Consider the following 17,930-nt stretch of genomic DNA (forward strand, 5'->3'; position numbering starts at 1 on the left):
AATTTTTCAAAAAGTTTAAAAAGACAGGTAAAAGAAATTATTTATAATTCCACAACCACGAGAGAAAAGCTGCTATCTCGGTGTACTTTCTTCCGATCTTTTCTCATATGCATACATTTTTATATCCAAGCTATACACGTTCTTTTTGTATCCTATTTTCTCATATTATGCCATATCAACTAAATCTCCCATGTGGCAAACTTGTCTGCATGATTTTTTTTTAAAGATATATAATATTCTATCCTGTGGCAATAACTTATTTCCGTTAGCCATTCAACTATAATTGGACATTTATGTTGCTTACAATTTTTCACTTTTAAAATGTTATTATGAACTTTTAGTGCATATGGTATTTTTCTCCCTAGTGTTTTTACTGATCTTCCTAAGACGATCTTCTATAAGTGGGAAAACAGTCAAAAGTGATGACTCTTTTATGATTCTTGAAAGTTACAATAAATTGCTTTCCAACAGGTTTATACCAATTTACAATGATGCCAGTGAATATTTGCTAATTTACAGTACGTATTTTGCTTATTTATTATTTTAAAAGGATTATTTAAATGTGTATTTTTCTTATATCTATTTTCCTTGATTATTTCTTCTGTTGGGAAATGCCAGTACATGTCACTTGTGCAATTTACCTTTGGAGGATTGTCTCAATATTTTTCTTATTCTGTTTACAGGCTGTATATATAACAGAGATTTTAACCCTTGCTCATATGCAGTGCATTTTCCCAATCCGTATCAAATTTCTGGTTATACTGTCACCTAAAATAATTGAGCACTTTTATATAGTTCGAATCTTACCAATGTCATTCCTTCTATCACATGTAGTCTTAGAACATCCTCTCCTTGTCTTATACCCAGGGCTTTAAGAAGAATTTAATTCTGCTTTATCTCCCTGATTTTTATTTCCGTATCTATTTAATTCATTCATTTTGATGTATGATATGTGGGTCAAATCGATCTCTTCCCTAAATGCTAACTAGTTAACCAAGGCTCCTCTTTTAAATATATTTGAGGAAAGCCTCGCACAGCACTAGACAGCAGACTATGCCTGTATGAAGAGTGTTGGCGGTTGGAGCACTACCCCAGGTTCTTGGGGGGAGACAAAGAAGGTACAGTCCCAGAGGACTGAGAGTGTGGTGTGGCTTAGTGAGAACAGAAAAGCGGCAATAACCAGAATGAAGCGTCGGAGTGCACCTAAATGTCCGTGCGGTGTTTTAACCTTGCCCATTCCAGTCATAAACAACACTGGGGAATGAGATCATTTCTGAAAATTATGACCACTTGACCCACAGGCTTTCTTATCCTGTTAGACTCCTTTTAATTTTTCAAGAAAGAGGACTCTGAGCTGACCTGCTGCAATAAATTTACCGAACACCTGTGGTGCGTAGAGTGCTGTGCAAGGCACTTCGTGTGTACCTGTGTGGGATACAGAATTAATAGCCCCGGGGCAACCACCAGTGATGCTGACAGATGAAATAAAAGATCTAGGCAGATAACCCAACACAGAGATGGCTGTGCTGTGCAGCCTCGCTGGTGGGGTGTGTGGCACTGTGACTACGACGGGCTGTGTCCACCCTCTGTCCTCAGCTTCCTTCTCCCCTCCTCTTAGTTGGCCGAAGTCCCCGCTCACACGGACAAGAATCTCCACTCGCTTTTCTGCCAGCAGCCAGGTGGCCAAGTTCACACCAAGCTGCTATCCAAGCTTTTGCAAGGGTGGGTCTTAAATCCTGGCGGAGAGCCACGTGCACTGGACTCAGAGTCAGAACTGCCTGCCCCCCATCCGCACTGCTGCCCACGAACGCGAAGGCCTAAGCGACCCCTGGAAGGAAAGCACTTCTGACCTTCTGGTCTGGTTCCCACTCGCCCACCCAGATTAGCGGTTCTCTTTCCGGGTGCTCACAGCACGCAGACCACAAGCCTGTAACCGCCGCTAGTTTGTGATTTGCTGGGACCATGCACAATTATCTTGACTGCACATCTTTTAACCGGCAGACAGGTGGAGGGGTACATGCTGTACCTCTACCCGGTCCCCAGTTTGGCAGAAGCGTGGCAGCAACCACACATCTTAACCCGTAGGCAGGGCCACTGCCGATTTAATGTTGAAAATAAAAAGGATCTGGGCCACTTAACCTCAGCATAATGAGCCCAGATCCCCAAACCTGTCACTAGTGAGGTCGGACGTGGCAGATTCGCTGTCAGGAAAGCCCGTCACGGTTTCCATCCAGGACAAACTCCCCCTGCCCACCCTCCACCCTGGAATTTACCCTCGGGGCAGCCCCGCCTCGCTCCTTCCCATAGCCCGGGGGATGCTCCCCGCAGAAAGGCCCCGGGGCGCCCGGGACTCTCGGGTGCGCGGTGGGACTCGGCGAAGTCGGCTGTCCCCTCCCGGCCTGCGCCTTCCCGGGCGCTCAAGGAGTGAGAGTGGCGCGCAGACGACTGAGGCCGCAGAGAAAGTCCCCCGAGACTGTGACCCCCGCGAAGGGGGCGGCAGGGAGGCGTGGCCGGTGCGCAGGAAGACGCCGTGATGGGACCGGGGAAAATCTCCGACCCCAAACCGCCCACGTGTGTGTCTCACCCCGAGCTCCCCGACAGCGGCAGAAGGACCTCGAAGTCTGCGCCGCGCCTCCCGACCCCCGCCCACCCCGGCGTCGCCCCCTGCGTCGGAGCTTCGCGTTCCCGCGGGGGCTCAGAGCCACCACGTGACTTCCACGGCGCGCGGAGCCCCAGCGGAAAGCCGCGACAGGGGTGGGATTTGGGACCCTGGGGTGCGGCGAGAGGGCGGGGAGAGGAGGAAACGAGGCGGGGGTGGGAGAAGAGGGGGCGGGGCAGACGTGGGGACGGGAAGGCCCGCGGGCTGGGACGGGGGTGGGGACACCGGTGGCCGCGCGGCGCCCGGAGCAGCGGGGCGAGCGGGAAGCGCGCGGGGGCGGGGCGGAGGCCGACGGCCGGCAGGTGCGGGCGCCGAGATGCCCGCGGCGGGACAGCGCGCGTAGGCAGCGACCCGCGTGCAGGGCGCGGGCGCCGGCGGCCGCTCCTCCGCGAGGCTGCGCGGCGGGGCGGGCCGGCCGGAGCAGCTCCCGGCATGTCGCAAGGGCTCCCGGCCGCCGGCGGCGTCCTGCAGAAGAGCGTGGCGGGGCCCGGGAACCAGCCGCCGCCGCCGCAGGTAGTGGGCCAGAGGCTCGGGGGCGGGGTGGGGGCGCGGGGACGCGAGGAGGCAGGTGCTGGGGTTCCGGGGCGGTGGCGCTGCCGCAGCACGGGACGCGCGGCAGTGGGGGCGGAGGGCGGTCCGGAGGCCCCGCGTGCGCTTCTGCCGGGTCGGCCCCGGCACACGTCCAGTGTCCCCGGCGCGGGCGGTGGTTTCTGCGTCCCGGGCGTGGAGAGACCGGCGGGCGCCGATGCCTGGCTGGGCCGGTATGTAGGGCACCGATGCCACCCCACCGTCCCGGCGCGGGGCCCTTCCGGGCTGCTCCGGGAGGGGGCCAGAGCGCCGAGAAGAGGAATTCAGCCCGAAGGGGCGGCTCGGCCCCAGCCACTCCCAATATCCACCCTCCTCTGGCTGCCGGCGGAATGGGGAACGTGGGACCGGTCCTCGGAGTGTGGGGTGGTGGCCCACAGTGGGCAGACTCCACCCCCGGCGCTGGTGGAAACCCCTCGCCCCCATCCCGTCAGTCCTGTGCGACATTTGGAAACTTCGAACCCAGTGGCTTTAGGGTGTAGATTGGGTCTTTTCATTCTTATGCACCTCTTCCCCCTCCCAATTCAGTGCTGGCCGCATAGTATCATTGGGTAACATTAGAGTCACCCAATGTAATAACTTCAACCTCAGGATTTTTGTGAGGACTACATAAGATATGGTTAATAATGTACGAGTATCTCAAAACCTTGCTCACGTCTTTGTTTTGATTAAAGGTTTCTGCTGGGGTGGTGGGTGAGACCATGTATGATAGGTGATAAGTCCAGTTTAAAGTGTCAGCACCCAAAGGGCAGGCTCCAGGCTGCTTGCTTGTGTCCTGTGACTTTTGATTATGGGGAATAAAGGCGTGATTTAGTGACAAGAACTATGTGGGATTCAATTAAAAAAAATTTCAACAAAAGCTAATAACTAACTTCTTGAGGGCATACTGTGTGCTGGGAGCTTTAGTTAGGACATAATCTCACTGCATGTTATCCTACCCCTAAGCATTAAGCTGTTAGCAGGAAGGCTGCAGAGGTTGTATCCACAGTGCCTAGGACAGTGCCTGGCACATGGTAGGTGCTCAGTTAATACATATTGAAAGAATGAATCATACTTAGAATAAATGAAGAAATGGAAAATTCAGAGAATTTAAGCCATTTACTGAAGACCATATGAACAGGAAGAAACAAAACTAGAATCTGTGTGATTCTAATGCTAAAGCTCTGTCATCTACACATGTCCCCCCTGTGATGTTCTGCTTATGTTTATCAAGACTTCTTTGCCTCTGCCTCTGGAAGACTACCTTGTCTCTGTTCCCCTACGCATTTTCTCCAGCCAACTTCTGTTTGTTCTGTATGTTACTTACTCTTCTCCTCTAATACCCTTATACTCTTGCACATGCTGGAAATTCTTACCTCCAGTGACTTGGGGAGATGATATATGTCTTTCTTACTGGAGTACAAGACCAGATAAAATGATAACTGAAAATATTTATTATTTTGTGTTAATATCTGTTTTCATTAATATTAATCATGGAGTAGCTTTCCTGTGTTTGTACCCCACTAACCTCTTGACTTTTAAATTTTTTAAGGGTAGCGTTTTTTCCCCTTGGGGTCCTCTCAAAGGGTTCTGGAAAGCAAATACTGCTCTACTTTTCCATGTTTTCTATAACTGAATGAAGTGATTTTCCCATGGTAGGTACACTTTTCTGCCTGCCTGTTTCATGATAACTCTTAAGGATTTGACTAAGTTTGGCTAAATCTCATATATAGCTAAAGGCTTTTAAGACACATCATAATTTGCTTTCTGATTCACTCTGACCTCTGGAACAAAATGTAGTCAAGCATTGCTCAGATAAGCACATCGTCAGTGGTGTGTTAGTAGAGTTTTGTGGTTGCACACAGTATTGAAACTACCTGTTTGTGTGTGGTGCTGCAAGGACTGGCTTACGGCAAGTTCCAGATAGCAGACACCTCCTGGCTTTCCCAGTCTCAGATGTCACCACAACTCATCCAGGCACACGCCCTGTGGGGTAGAGGTTTGTGAACGTTGGTGTGGAGACCAGCAGACCTGAGTTCCACTTCCCACTTACTTGCTTACTAGCTGTGATACCTGGAGCAAGTTCCTTAACCTCTCCGAGTTCCTTATTCCTCATCCTTTAAATGGCAGTCACACCACACGTTTCTCAGGGGGGTCATGGGAATTAATGGCTAAGCAGAGCCCGACACAAGGGCTGTCGTTAGCCCGCCGAGGTAGCCACAAGTGCACCGATGACTGCAAGTCCAATGTGGAGCTCAGTGAGCAACGCTGAGTGGAGAGCGAGCACAGAGCAGGGCAGGGCCAGGGACCTTGACACCACATCTCACCAGATGTTTCCCCCAGAGCCCTGAGGATGATGACAGGAAGGTCCGAAGGAGAGAGAAAAACCGAGTTGCTGCTCAGAGAAGTCGGAAGAAGCAGACACAGAAGGCTGACAAGCTCCATGAGGTGAGCCTGTGGCTGGGGCAGAGCCACGTTAGAGCCATGGGTAGGAGCCATCCTCCCCTGCCTGTCTATGCCCTGGGGTGGGTTGGTGTTGTCACTGTCCTTGGCCCAGGGTTCTGATCCTTTGCTCAGGGACATAGTCATTTCTCCCTCCTCCACTGGGTGCTTCTCATACTCAAGTTTCTTTCATTATAGAACAAAACAAAACAAAAGAAAACAAAACAAAACAAAACAAAGCCTATTCTTGATCCTGTTCCCCTTTCAAGTTCTTGCCCCATTTCTTTCTTTCCCGTACTTCCTCGCTTCTTAAAAAGCGTAGCTTACACCTGCTGTCTCTGCGTCCTCAGCTCACGTTCACTCCCTAATCCTTCATGGTTTCACTGCTGCTCCCTCTTCCCACCCAACGCACACACGTTTGTGCACACACCCAGCACACTGCGCACGCACACACACCTAACACAAGCCCCCCAACACATACCCACACACCCCCAACGCATGCACACAACCAACACACATGTCCATGCACACACCCCCTGTAAAGCTGCTCTCACCAAGGCTACTGGGCCCTGAAACTGCCCCATCCAGGGCCCTCTTTCTGGTCTCATCGTCCTTGACCTTGCTGCAACACTTGACACTCTTGGCCCATCCCTTCTCGAAACCTTCCCCTCTTTCACTTTTAAAAGACCACATTTCCTAGTTCTCCTGACCCTCTTCACCCCTTTTTTTTCTCGGTTTCTTTGTTAGGTTTCTACCTCTATTTTCTGAAATGATGATGTTGACCAGTGTTCCAGATTCTGCCCTTTTTTCTTCTCACCCTGGGAGATTTCACCTATTAGTCTGTTCTCTCAACATCAGCTTTCAATACTGATTACTCCAGGCTGGCCCTCTGTCCTGGGCCCTAGACCCCATAACTTCATTGTCTGCTTGGACGTCTCTAAAGGGTCTGCTGCAGGCTCTTTGGATGCACCATAACAGGACTTTATTGTTTACCCGGGACTTTCTCTTCTCACTGTCTTTAGATTGTGGTTAATGGAGCTCACCGTCTTTCTCATAACTCAAACAGGAGCCTGGGGTCATCATAAACTATTCTGTTTTGCTCACCCTTATGCATACACCCAAATAATCCCATAGCCAGGACATGGGAACTGCTCCATCTCAGGAATTGGCCTTGAAAGCATCCAAGAATCTACCCAAGGAATGGGTGACAGTTCCACGCTCTCATCTTTGCACAGGGTCGGTGTACTACACGATTAAAGATTTTAGTTTAGGTCTCTGCTGCCATGCTTCCTTGCAAGGCCAGTCTGGGGCAGTGACAGCACAGAGACTCAGGGGTGTTGTGGGGAGAGGAGAAGGGCAATCTGTGAAAACTTTAGCGATGAACAGAGAACAAATTTAGAATGCACACACTCTGGGAAGAGGTGACCCTCTGATATAAATCCACATGGTGGTATAAATGATAAATGTCAGATTCCTTCCTAGAGGAAGGAGGGCTGGACCCTAGAAAGAGACTAGGGTCTCCTGACTAGCTTCAGGGAAGGTTCTTCCCTGCCATTATTAGTTCTTCAAAATTTCTACAGAAGAATTGTGACATCCTTTGCCTCTTTTCTTCCTTCCCTCTTGCTCCTGAAGCAACTGTAGTTCTAGCTCCACAAGACCAAATGACCCCTACAGGAGACTCATGGCTCACAGTGCACGGCCCCATGTTCAGACCACCTGTGCCAGCTGGACAGCCAGGGCCGTACTCCTCAAGAAGATTCTAGTCCAAGCCATGTACATTTGTATTTTGTTTAATATAAACAAAAACAAAGCACTTGGTTGTTTTGTTTTGTTTATTATCGGTTGTTAAGTCTTGAGTGATTATGTGCACAGAGGTGACTAAGGGTCTTGGGCAAGATTTTTCATGGAGCAAGGGGGAGTAGATCCATTCCACAAATATTAATTAAGCACTCCTGTGGGCAAGGCATTGTCACAAGAGAGGAGAGTCACAAAGAGAGGAGGAAGGTCTCATTCTTGTCCTTAGGAAGCAAAGAATTTCTGAAGAAAAGTATATTGGTTTTCACTTGCTGCTGTAACAAATTCCCACAAATTTGGTGGCTTAAGACAACACAAATTTACTATCTTATAGTTTTGGCAGTCAGGCATCTGAAATGGGTCTTACTGGGCTAAAATCAAGGTGTGGGCAGGGCTGCATTCCTTCTGGAGGCTTGAAAAAGATTCATTTGCTTGTTTTTTCTAGCTTCTGGAAGATTCTATGTTCCTTGACTTGTGGTCCCCTTCCATCTTCAAAGCCAGCAATGGCCAGTTTAGTCTTTCTCATGCTGCATTACTCGGACACCGTTTCCATCTTCACATCTCTTTGGCTGACTCTCCTGATTCCCTCCTTCACTTGTAAGGACTCTTGTGATTACGTTGGGCCTGCCTGGATAATCCAGGCTAATCTCTCCCTTTTACTCTTCTTAACCACAACTGCAAAATCCCTTTTTCTCTGTAAGGTAACATATCCACAGGTTCCAGAGAGTAGAATGGAAGAGGGTACTTCAAAAAGTTCGTGGAAAAATAGAATTAAAAGATAATTTGACTCTTTCCATGAACTTTTTGAAGTACCCTCATAGACATCTTTGAGGGGCCATTATGCTGCCTACTGCAGAAGGTAGCATAAATACTCACATAACTTTACTACGGTGTCAAAAAAGACCGCCAGATGAAGCCTCTCTCAATTTCTGCCATTATTGGACTTGATAACCAAGTACATCAGGTGCCTGGAAACTTAGGGGTGGTGCTACATTTACTCCGCCTGATCCCTCTTAGAAGCAGGGGTGGAGAGCCCTTCCATGGGGTCCCTAGCCTGTCCTCCTCCCCGTAGACTGTGTTGCATGACGGTTATGCCAGCTGCCCTACCCGGCAATGGGCAGGATGTTCTGAAAGCCAGTCTTTCCACAGAAGAGCACTGCCTCCTCTTCTTCCTCTAAGGGGCTAGAGGGGTGGGTCAGGACAATGCACCACTGGTGAGCACCTCAGCAAGCCCAGCTTCGTGGAGAAACAGTGTCAAGGAGGTCAGGACAGTCGTGCCATCTGTTTACAGACCCCAAAGCTGTAGCCCTCACATTACCCTCACTAGCTACATGTCACTAGGCACAGAGGGTGTGAGGGAGCTGGCGACCGGCTCAGGAAAGTGGAAGTATGTTCCAAACCTGCAGAGTAAGAGGAACATCACCTCTGGACCAAAGGACACCACAAGAATAATCCCTTTCCTGTTAATTCCCATCCTCCATCCAGGAGGACACTGTAATTATGGGGACCTGTGTTCTGCATGGCCAACAGTTAAATCTACATATTGGAGGTGGGAAGTTGGGTTAAAAAATGGGATAAAGAATACTTTTCCTGTGCTCCAGGGAGCTGAGCACAGAGCAGCCGGCACACTGCTGTGGGTCATGCAGAAAGCCCCTTGAGATCCTGGGGGCTCCTGGGCCACAGCTGGGATGGGGAAGGTGAAAACCGCCACCTGAAGCCATGCCTGCCTACCACTCCCTGGGGACAGCAGCCACCAAAGGGCTTTTCTCAGTGCTTCCTGGGTCCCGTACAGTGGGGTAGCCGGCCTCAGTGTCTGAAAGTAACCCAAGCTCTACTTGCCTTCCTTGAACACCACAAAGGCGAATATTTAGAGCAACACTTGTTTAAAATTTCCACCTTCCTCTCCTGCTCCCCTCCCTCACACACCCCTTGGTCACCTCTGATGCCCCGAAAAGCCTCCTCCAGCTCCCGCGGGCAGAGCCTGAGCAGGCCGGGCGGGGGTCTCTCTTCCCTCAGTTTCCCCTCAGGGTGGTGTTGCCGGCAGTTGGACTGCGGTGATGAGAAGCAGTTCCTAATGTGTCTGCGGACCTCAGCGGGTTTTCGTCACCCCCTCAGCGGCTCACCCTGTCATGGGGATTGCGGCCTCCATTCGTCCCGGAACGTCAGGGGCACACTAGGGCCACATTCATAGATGGTGGCCACGGTGAGCAGTCAGGGTCTGTGAGGCAGGCCGAAGGGTGGCTCAGAAGTGGGTCACACTAATTCGACTGGGCACCTAAAGGTGTAAGACTGAAAAAGAAGTTTGAGTCAGAAAAGGAAAGCAGCAGTGCCATCCTCAAGAGCCCCAAATGTCACAAACTGATGCATTACTTGGGCAATATGGTTGTGGTATGTGTTGCCATGGTTTTTTCAGATATTGCATATTCTAAGAGAATGCTTCGTGTCAGTACCCGCTTGGTTTAGAAACTGATTATGACACCAGTTTGTACAGCCCTTGCTGGTGACACAGTTCTTCTTCTGGGAAGTCCATCAGCTCAAGGCTTGGGAATAGACTCACTGTAAAATCCTGAGAGCTTACAGCCTGTTACTTCTGGTAACCACCATGGGGAAATTTGGGCCCAGGCACCACCAACAGAAAGCAGAATTGTTGATGCTGCGTGAGGATTGCCGTTGACCTTCAAAGTCTTTATGACCTTGGAAGAGTCACCGTACCTCTCAGAGCTGCAGTTTCCTATCTTGTGAAGTGGGGTCTGTTTGTGGCTGTGTCCTGCTGCTGGCCTCTTTCTACCTCTCCTTTCTTTCTCTTTTCTGTTCTCTTCTCTGGTCCCTGGGACCCCCGTGAACTTCTTTACCAGCCTTGATCCTGTCTTCTACCTCAGAGGCTCCCTAACCCTGCATGCACCCAGACAGTCCCTCACCCTCAGATACTCAGAACAGTTGTTTCCCACCCTCAGCACTGTTGACATGTGGGGCTTGTGGTGGGGGTTGTGGTGGGGTTGACATGTGGGGCTTGTGGTGGGGGTTGTCCTGTGCACTGTAGGACACTGAGCAGCACCCTGGCCTCTGTCCTCTGGGTGCAGTAGCACCCCCACCCCCAGCTGTGATAACCACAACCGTCTCCAGCCACAGCCGAATGTCCCCTGGGGGCTGCCAAAATGACCCATTTGAGAGCCACTTCTTTGGCAGCGTAATTTCTGAGGGAGAACTGGAAGTCGCAGAGATTTTACCACCTCTAATTTTTATGTCTGTGCTTTGAAACCATGTCCTGGCAAATACTTCCAACCCTCCTGTGGCAAAGGACTTAAAACTTGGCAGGATTGAGCCGGACTGATCAGCTCTTTAGAAATCCAGAGGAGTTAATGTTTCTGTTTATTTTTTGTTCAGGTGGAGTCCAGTATTCTCTGTCGGTGTGCAGTGGCTTTCACTTTACCCTTTGTTCCCATTTGGTGTTCTCTGGCCGCTTCTTCCTCCCCTCCTAGCAATTCTTTTTGTTTTTGTGGAACTGGTATCACGTGAGGAGTCTGACTGTTTTTCTCCATTTTATTCCCTCAGCTCAATAAAAGTCCTTCAGCAGATTTATGAGTAAAACTTAAATCCCAAAAGAGAATGTCCCTGCAGAGAAGGCAGATGAGGGGCCTGCTTGGTGGCCCATGATGGCAGCTCTGAAGACTTTTTGAGCAGGAGGTTGGGGAAGCAGAGGCATCTCAGGAAGGCATGAGGCCTCAGGGCTCCTCATGGCTTCCAGAGACAAAGCTCTGCAACTCAGAGCGTCTTGTCAGAAACCAGAGGAGAGTGGGAGGCGTTGGGGGTGGTCGACCAGGAGGCAGCCGAAGGCAGAATAGGACAATGTGCTGGCGAAGCCGAAATGACCCAGGGAAACCTGCCGGGGAAGCCTGAGGCCTGCAGCCCTGGGGAGTGTTGCAGATGCCCCGGGAGCTGCCTGCAGTGGGCAGGAGGCAAAGGAGCGGCTCTGATGGGCTCTGCATGCAGCCCCTCCGGGCCCTTGGTCCTGAAGGAGAGGAACATGCCTAGAAGGGAAGGGAGGGAAGGAAGGGGTAAGAGAAGAAGCCAGAGGATGATGGCCGAGGGCTCACAGAGCACATAGATGCTGGCGCTCGGTCCCATTAGGCTGGGGCACACGAGAGGGCAGCAGAAGCTCCCAGGTGCTACACTTTATTTACTGTAAGTGAGACTGAACGTGATCTAACACTGAATAGAACACCTAATAAAAGATGTGATTGCTATAGGTGCAGTGATCAGGGAGGCCTTCATGGAGGTGATGGGCTTGAGCTGGGCCCACACAGAAAAGGAGAAGGGCGGTCCAGCTGGGGAGAACTGCATACTCAAAGAGGCAGAGTGCAGAATTTGCGTGTGGCTTCAGTGACTGTAAGAAGTAAGGCTTCTTTAGTGGTATTTCTTAAAAATTAATAGTAAGAGAGAAGGTGTGGTGGGTAATAAGATGGAGTCCCCAGATCAAGGAATGCCTGGTATTCATGGGACAACAAAGCCTGCCTGGATGAAGCAAGCTAGAAATGAATGAAAATAACATTTCAGCAAGATTTTACTAAGATTGTCAGCCTAGAGGGGGTCTCTACTGGCATTCCGTAGGGTTCTGCAACTGGCTATGTGCTGTAAAACTCATTAATGACTTGGACGAAGGAAAGGCAGACCTGCTTATCAAGTTAGTGGATAGCTTAAAGCTGTGTGGTGTCACACAACCATGAGATGACACAACTGAGATTTAAAAGATTTTGCCAGGCTCTAAGATGCCCAAATGAACAGAGTGAAATTCAGTGGAGACAGATGTAAAGCCCTACCCTTAAGCTCCAAAACATCAATCATTGTCTGAGTACAGACAGAGAAGCAGCCGTGCGAACAGAGATTGCACTTCTCTGCAAGCTCAGGGAGAATCCCCAGCTGCTTGGTCCAGCACAGGGAGGCCTCTGCCATGCATTGCCCTTTACATGGTACCCAGCATCATGCACTGCATTCTAGGAGCAACATTTTCTCAGAGATTCTGGCAAATTGGAGTGCATGTAGGGGATGGCTTCCAGGAGGGTAGGTGGGTTGGAAGTCCTGACACAGGAGCTCAGAAGGCCTGAGACAATTGAGCTCAGAGAATACCTAAGGGGAAGTGGTACAGGGCTGTCTCCTAACATTTCAAGAACTGTGATGTTGAAAAAAGTAGTGGAGTTACTCTATGTGGTTCTGTGAGGTGGAACCAAGCCCAAAAGGTGGGTTTGAAGGAGAGAGAGATGTCGGATCAGTACAAAGAGGAGCTTTCTAATAGAACAGCTCAGAAAAGACAAGACTCCTTTGAAGGTGGGAGGGCCCAGCACAAGTTGGATGGCTGGGCTAGAATTATACGTGGAAGGTTTCTACATGGCGTGGTTTGGGCTAAGTGGTCCCTCTGGTGCTGTCCAGTTCTAAGCCTCTGTAAACCCTGATATGGTAGAAACTTAACAGATGAATGCTGGAGCAAAGCCAAGGCAAGCGATGCTTTCATTCATTTATTTGTGCAACCGACAAGCATTTGTTAGGTCCCAGGTACTGTTCTCGGTGCTGGAGGTATAACCATGAACCCAACAGAGACTCTCAGAAAGCAGATCAGCAGTTGGGGGGACTGATTGCAAAGGGGTGCAAGGGAATTTTTTGGAGTGATGGAAATGTTCTATATATTGATCAACACAGGTGTATACATTTGTCAAAACTTATCGGACTATACATTTAAAACAGATGCACTTTATTTTATGTAAATTATACCTCAATAAAGTTGATTCAGAAAAGAAAGCCCTGCCCTCATGACTCTTTCATTCCAGCGGGAGGAGAGAGAGATCAAGCAGATAAGCAAATCTGAGTGGTAGAGGCCCTGGGTGATGATGAGGCTTTGGTGGGCAGGAGGTGCGCATCGTGGTGAGGGTTTGAGCTGCTGAGATGACAGAGGAAAGGAATACGGTTTCAGAAACGATGTTGTCCATTCTGTGTCTTCTGCAGGAACATGAGTGCCTGGAGCAAGAAAACACAATGCTGCGGAGAGAGATCGGGAAGCTGACGGAGGAGATAAAGCACCTGAGTGCGGTGCTGAAGGAGCACGAGAAGACGTGCCCACTGCTGCTCTGTCCCGTGAACTTTGTGCCACTGCCCCGGCCGGATCCTGTGGCTGGCTGCCTGCCCCGATGAGGCCCCAGGACACTCCTCTGCCCAGCGAGGAGCCTCAGTTGTTTTTGCACCTGGGAGGAAGTGCTTCGCTCCGGAGCTGCACATGGGAGGACCTGTGGTCAGGTCCCCTCCTGGGCCGCCGTGTCCTCCCTCAGCAGACACGACACCTGCAGGCCCTGCCTCTCAGCCCAGAGCAGATACGGTGTGAGGGCCGCCTCAGGAGGCACTTCTCATACCTTTGGCAGCTAGTAGTTTCTGCTGTTATGCAGAATCGCATCCTCTAGAACTTGGATAATAAAAGTGATTCTCTCCTTTCTCAAGTTGTTGGAATTTAGAGGTACAGTACATTTCCTCTTCCTGGACGGTTGTCCTCTGTCTGCTCAGGTTGTTTTGTGGCTCATGGGTCTTGCTGCCCATCCTGTTTATCTCCCCCACAGCCACCTCCATGGTAGAGGGGGGGCACCTTTGGTGGGGCTCAGTGGAGCAGAGGCCAGTGGGTCTTCCCTGCCACTCATGGGCTTTGGGAAGTCTTTGACCCAGCTGGGTCACGAGGGGGCGTGCCAGGTGTTTGAGGCTTTGTGTAGCCCTCCATCTCGGTCAACTCTCACACCCCTGCTGGGCTGTCATGGCAGATTTTCCATTCCAGGTTGGTTTCCTCAGCTGCCCTGTCCACTCCCAGGTCACCTTCCCATTGCATAAGAAGGTTTTGGATCAGAGGACAAATTCATATCAGTCTGAGTCATGATTGAGTGGGGAAATCTGTCCCCTTGGTGAAACAAATATTCAAGTAGATGAAAAGAGTAATTTCTCTATGAAGGTCCTATTTGACTCTATTCTTTCTGGACAAGCAGGGTCAACCCAAGTTGAAGTTGGCCCCAGCGAGGAAAGCAAATTAGGAAGATACTTCCCATCCTCCTCCAAATCTCTTTTTCCCTGGAACAAGAAGGGGTTGCAAAGGGTGGAGCCATCCCATCATAAAGGGAACAAGAAATGGGAACAGAAAGGAAAATGCTTTGTTGTAAATATAGATAGTTAAAAAAGAAAGAAAGGAAGAAAATAGACTGCAGCCGTCCCAGAGGTGAAGAACTTGCTGACTCCCATTCAACATTAATATGGGCTACTCCCCACAAGCTCCCTCTTCCTGGGGAGGCTTCCTCCTTTACTACTGGACGTCTGCCTGTTCTCCTCTAACTTGCACAGGCTGAAGGCTGCAAGAATGTCTCTTGTCAAGGCACTGGAAGGCTGGTGATGGAGAACAGTGCTAACGCCTGCTGGAGTACCAGCCAAAGCTTCCCTAATGTAGCTGTTTCAGGAGAATGGTACAGTTTTTTAGTACAAGACACATTAAAATCATCCAGTCTGACCTCTTCCCTTTGCAGATGAAGTTCAGGTGCAGTGAGGAGAAGGGACTTGCTCAAGGTCAGCCATAGGTGAGCAGAAGATCCAGGCTGAAACGACAGGTGGTCTGACTCCTGGTCCACTGTTGAGTTCATAGAACCAGGCTGAAGCCAAGTGAGCTGGCTCCTACTCAGCTGGTGTCTAAATATGGCATGTCCTTCTGTCAGCATAGGCTGGCCGAGACTGCATAGTCCAGGTGAGCAGCCTGTCTGTGAAGAATGGACTCAGGGCCAGGGTCCCAGAGGCCAACGTGGCTGTGAGTCTGAGCATATAAAGGGTGTGTCTTGTATATGCTGATATTTTCCTGCTGTTGTCTTTCAACGCCAGCACTTTCTGGCCCTGCAGGGTCTCAACCTGACCCTGAAGAACTTCCATGTTCTCCAGGCTTGTGGACCCCTCTTGCTGACTGACTTCCAAAATCCAGCTGCTCCGACTGCTGACCTGCTCTGACCCCTAGTGTCACTGCTGTTCTGCTGGCTGCTCCTCCACTCCACAGCTGACTCCAAGTGTCCGTGCCTGCTGGCCTGACTTTCTTAAGCCCTGTCCAGCTTGACTTCATATAGTCCCCCTGGCTCCACATAATAATCCAGGGACCGATCTCCTTCCATTTGCTCTGTGTCCCCAAGGCCTTGGAGTCGCCCCAGCTTCTCTACTCTGACTGGGAGGCTGGGGAGGGGAGGGTCTGTGGAGGATGGGGCAAGGGGCTATGTCCTGGGGGTGACTGTGTGTCATTCCTCCCACCCCCAGTCCATTAACCAGAACTCAGTCACATGGCCTCACCAGCAACAAGGGAGATGAAATTTAGCCAGGTGCTTGGGCGGTGGAGGGACTGGGTTTGGTGAGTGCTGTCAGACTCTGCTCCTACCACCTCCCTGAAACCGCCCATTGGAGGTTACCTGTAAGCTCTATTGCTGAATCTAATGGGCACATCTCAGGCTCTACTTTCTTTACTTCCCAGCAGCCTGTGACACTGGCTTCTACGTCTCTTCCTCTCAGTCACCATCTATCCCTATAATGATAGCATCCACATTTGTGCCCAGAACCCAACTCTCTCCCAAGAGCAGACCTGAATATCCATTCGGCTGCCTGTTAGTTGTCCCTGAGAGGACATTTCACAAGCCTATCCTACTCAATGTGTTCCAAGCTGTACTCGTGATCACACTGTCTTTCTTTCAAACACACTTCTCAGTCTGTTTTTACGTGTTCAATAAAGGGCTCCATCATCTACCTGGTCAGAAACCTATGGGTCATATATGATTCCTCTGTGTTCCCAGGCTAATCCACCAACTCCTGTCAATTGTGTCTCCTAAATATCCCTCACAACCAGCCACTTTGCCCCAATATGCTAATTGCTTCCTGTGCTATCAAGAACTTACTTCAAATTAGCTGCTGAGCTGGGGCGGGGGGTTCCTATCTAGAGGCTGTGTATTTATTGAGATTGATCTACAATTTAGGGAGACTGTCTCTACTTTTGATGTTAAACCAGTAAATTTGGAGGCAGGGAACCAAAACTAGGGTAGTCCGGGATAGCCCAGGGTGCTGGGGGTCAAGTCCCTCATTGGAGATCAGACAAAAATTCCAAAAACCAAATGTTCAGTGAGCTACTACTACTCTGAAAAAGTAAAACTCCTGTATAAGCTTGAGAAACTATTATATTTTTCCAGGAGGGACGTGGGGTGTGGACCAGTTGCTGAGGACTAGTTGTGCTTGCTTGTATTCACACTTCTGCTATGTGCCAGGCCTTGTGCTGGGCATTTGCATGAAGTCTACAAGTGGCTGGCTGCTGGGCTGGGGGGTAGGGAGGCAGGCTGAGAAAGGTCCCCCAGGCATAGAAAGTGTCAGAGGGAGGAAGCCCTTCCTTCCCACCATGCAGACTCACCACTTCCTGTCCACAATCCCGCCCTAGATTGCACCAGCCCAGCCTTGAAGCTTGGGGTTTCCATCACTGAATCAGGCCCCAATTTTGGCCCCAAATCTTGGTTAAGAATGATAACTCTTAACGGACAGGAAATGAGAGACCCAAAAGCCCCTCTCTTCTTTCCCAGCAGTGCTAGAGTATCTGCAACCTGGGTGTGTTTACTGACACTGGGCTGTGGGCATTGCCCCGGTGAGAGTTGCAAGAGAAGGGGCGGCCCCAGCTCTCACTGACTTGCCTTCCCTCCCTGACACCCAGGAGATCCTGGCAGGATCGTCTGTGCCACAGGAAGAAGGCTCGGAAGAGAGAGCCAGGGATCAAAAAGAAAGAAGGAAGAACAGAAAGGAAAAAGGAGAGAGGAAGAAAGGGAAGGAAAGAGGGAAAAGGGAAGGTAATGAAGATTCCTGTACTCTGAACATAAACATCCCTTCTCCTGGGGAAGTCGTGCTGAATCCACAGGAGGGTTTGCTGGTGGAAGTCTCCCCCCCACCCCCAAATTAGGCCAAATGACTTGAGAAGTGAGGGCGGGGCCAGCTAAGGCCGGAATCTCTGGAAACTTTCCTATGCTTGGAGTCATGGGAACTTGTCTGACTTTCCATTTGGAAATTGATCACCTCAATGAATAGTCCCACCCTATCTATTTGGGACAAAGGAGATTGCTGTGGTCACCACAGCCACCGCAGACATTGTCATCATTAGCATGACCCACACCAAAGGGCAGTGCACTTGGCTCGGAATGCAGCTAGGGCTTGCTCCCTAAGTCCAGGGCTGTGTTAGGTCAGGCTCAGCCCCTTGAGACAGCTCACCTGCTCTTTTGGGTGTTCTAGCATGACCTTTTCTGGCACAATATTCTTAAGAAAACCAGAAATGTCATCACAGAGCAGACCAAAGACTACCAGCCCAGAATTCTGACCACAGCCCTCAGGAAAAGTGCGAGGGAGAGTCCAGTGTTTATATCCTACAACACCATTCCGAAAGGCTAAAAATGCACTTGGAACG

At 50.3% G+C, this 17,930-nt stretch overlaps 1 protein-coding gene across 1 annotated transcript; it reads left to right on the forward strand.

Annotated features, from left to right (window-relative positions):
• The first annotated feature begins 3,091 nt into the window (after positions 1-3,091).
• BATF3 (basic leucine zipper ATF-like transcription factor 3) lies at positions 3,092-13,639 on the forward strand. The gene is made up of 3 exons (XM_063113524.1): positions 3,092-3,168; positions 5,554-5,671; positions 13,454-13,639. The coding sequence occupies exons 1-3, from the start codon at positions 3,092-3,094 to the stop codon at positions 13,637-13,639; spliced, it is 381 nt and encodes a 126-aa protein (XP_062969594.1).
• Positions 13,640-17,930: the final 4,291 nt, after the last annotated feature.

Source organism: Cynocephalus volans, chromosome 11 (assembly GCF_027409185.1).
Source record: "Cynocephalus volans isolate mCynVol1 chromosome 11, mCynVol1.pri, whole genome shotgun sequence".
Classification (NCBI taxonomy): Eukaryota; Metazoa; Chordata; class Mammalia; order Dermoptera; family Cynocephalidae; genus Cynocephalus; species Cynocephalus volans.

Excerpts from the sequence above, each read along its gene's own strand:
- BATF3 (XM_063113524.1), top strand. The coding sequence starts at position 3,092 with ATGTCGCAAGGGCTCCCGGCCGCCGGCGGCGTCCTGCAGAAGAGCGTG. Across the intron at positions 3,169-5,553 it reads GGGAACCAGCCGCCGCCGCC|ATGTTTCCCCCAGAGCCCTG; the intron begins GCAGGTAGTGGG and ends ACATCTCACCAG. Across the intron at positions 5,672-13,453 it reads AGGCTGACAAGCTCCATGAG|GAACATGAGTGCCTGGAGCA; the intron begins GTGAGCCTGTGG and ends TGTCTTCTGCAG.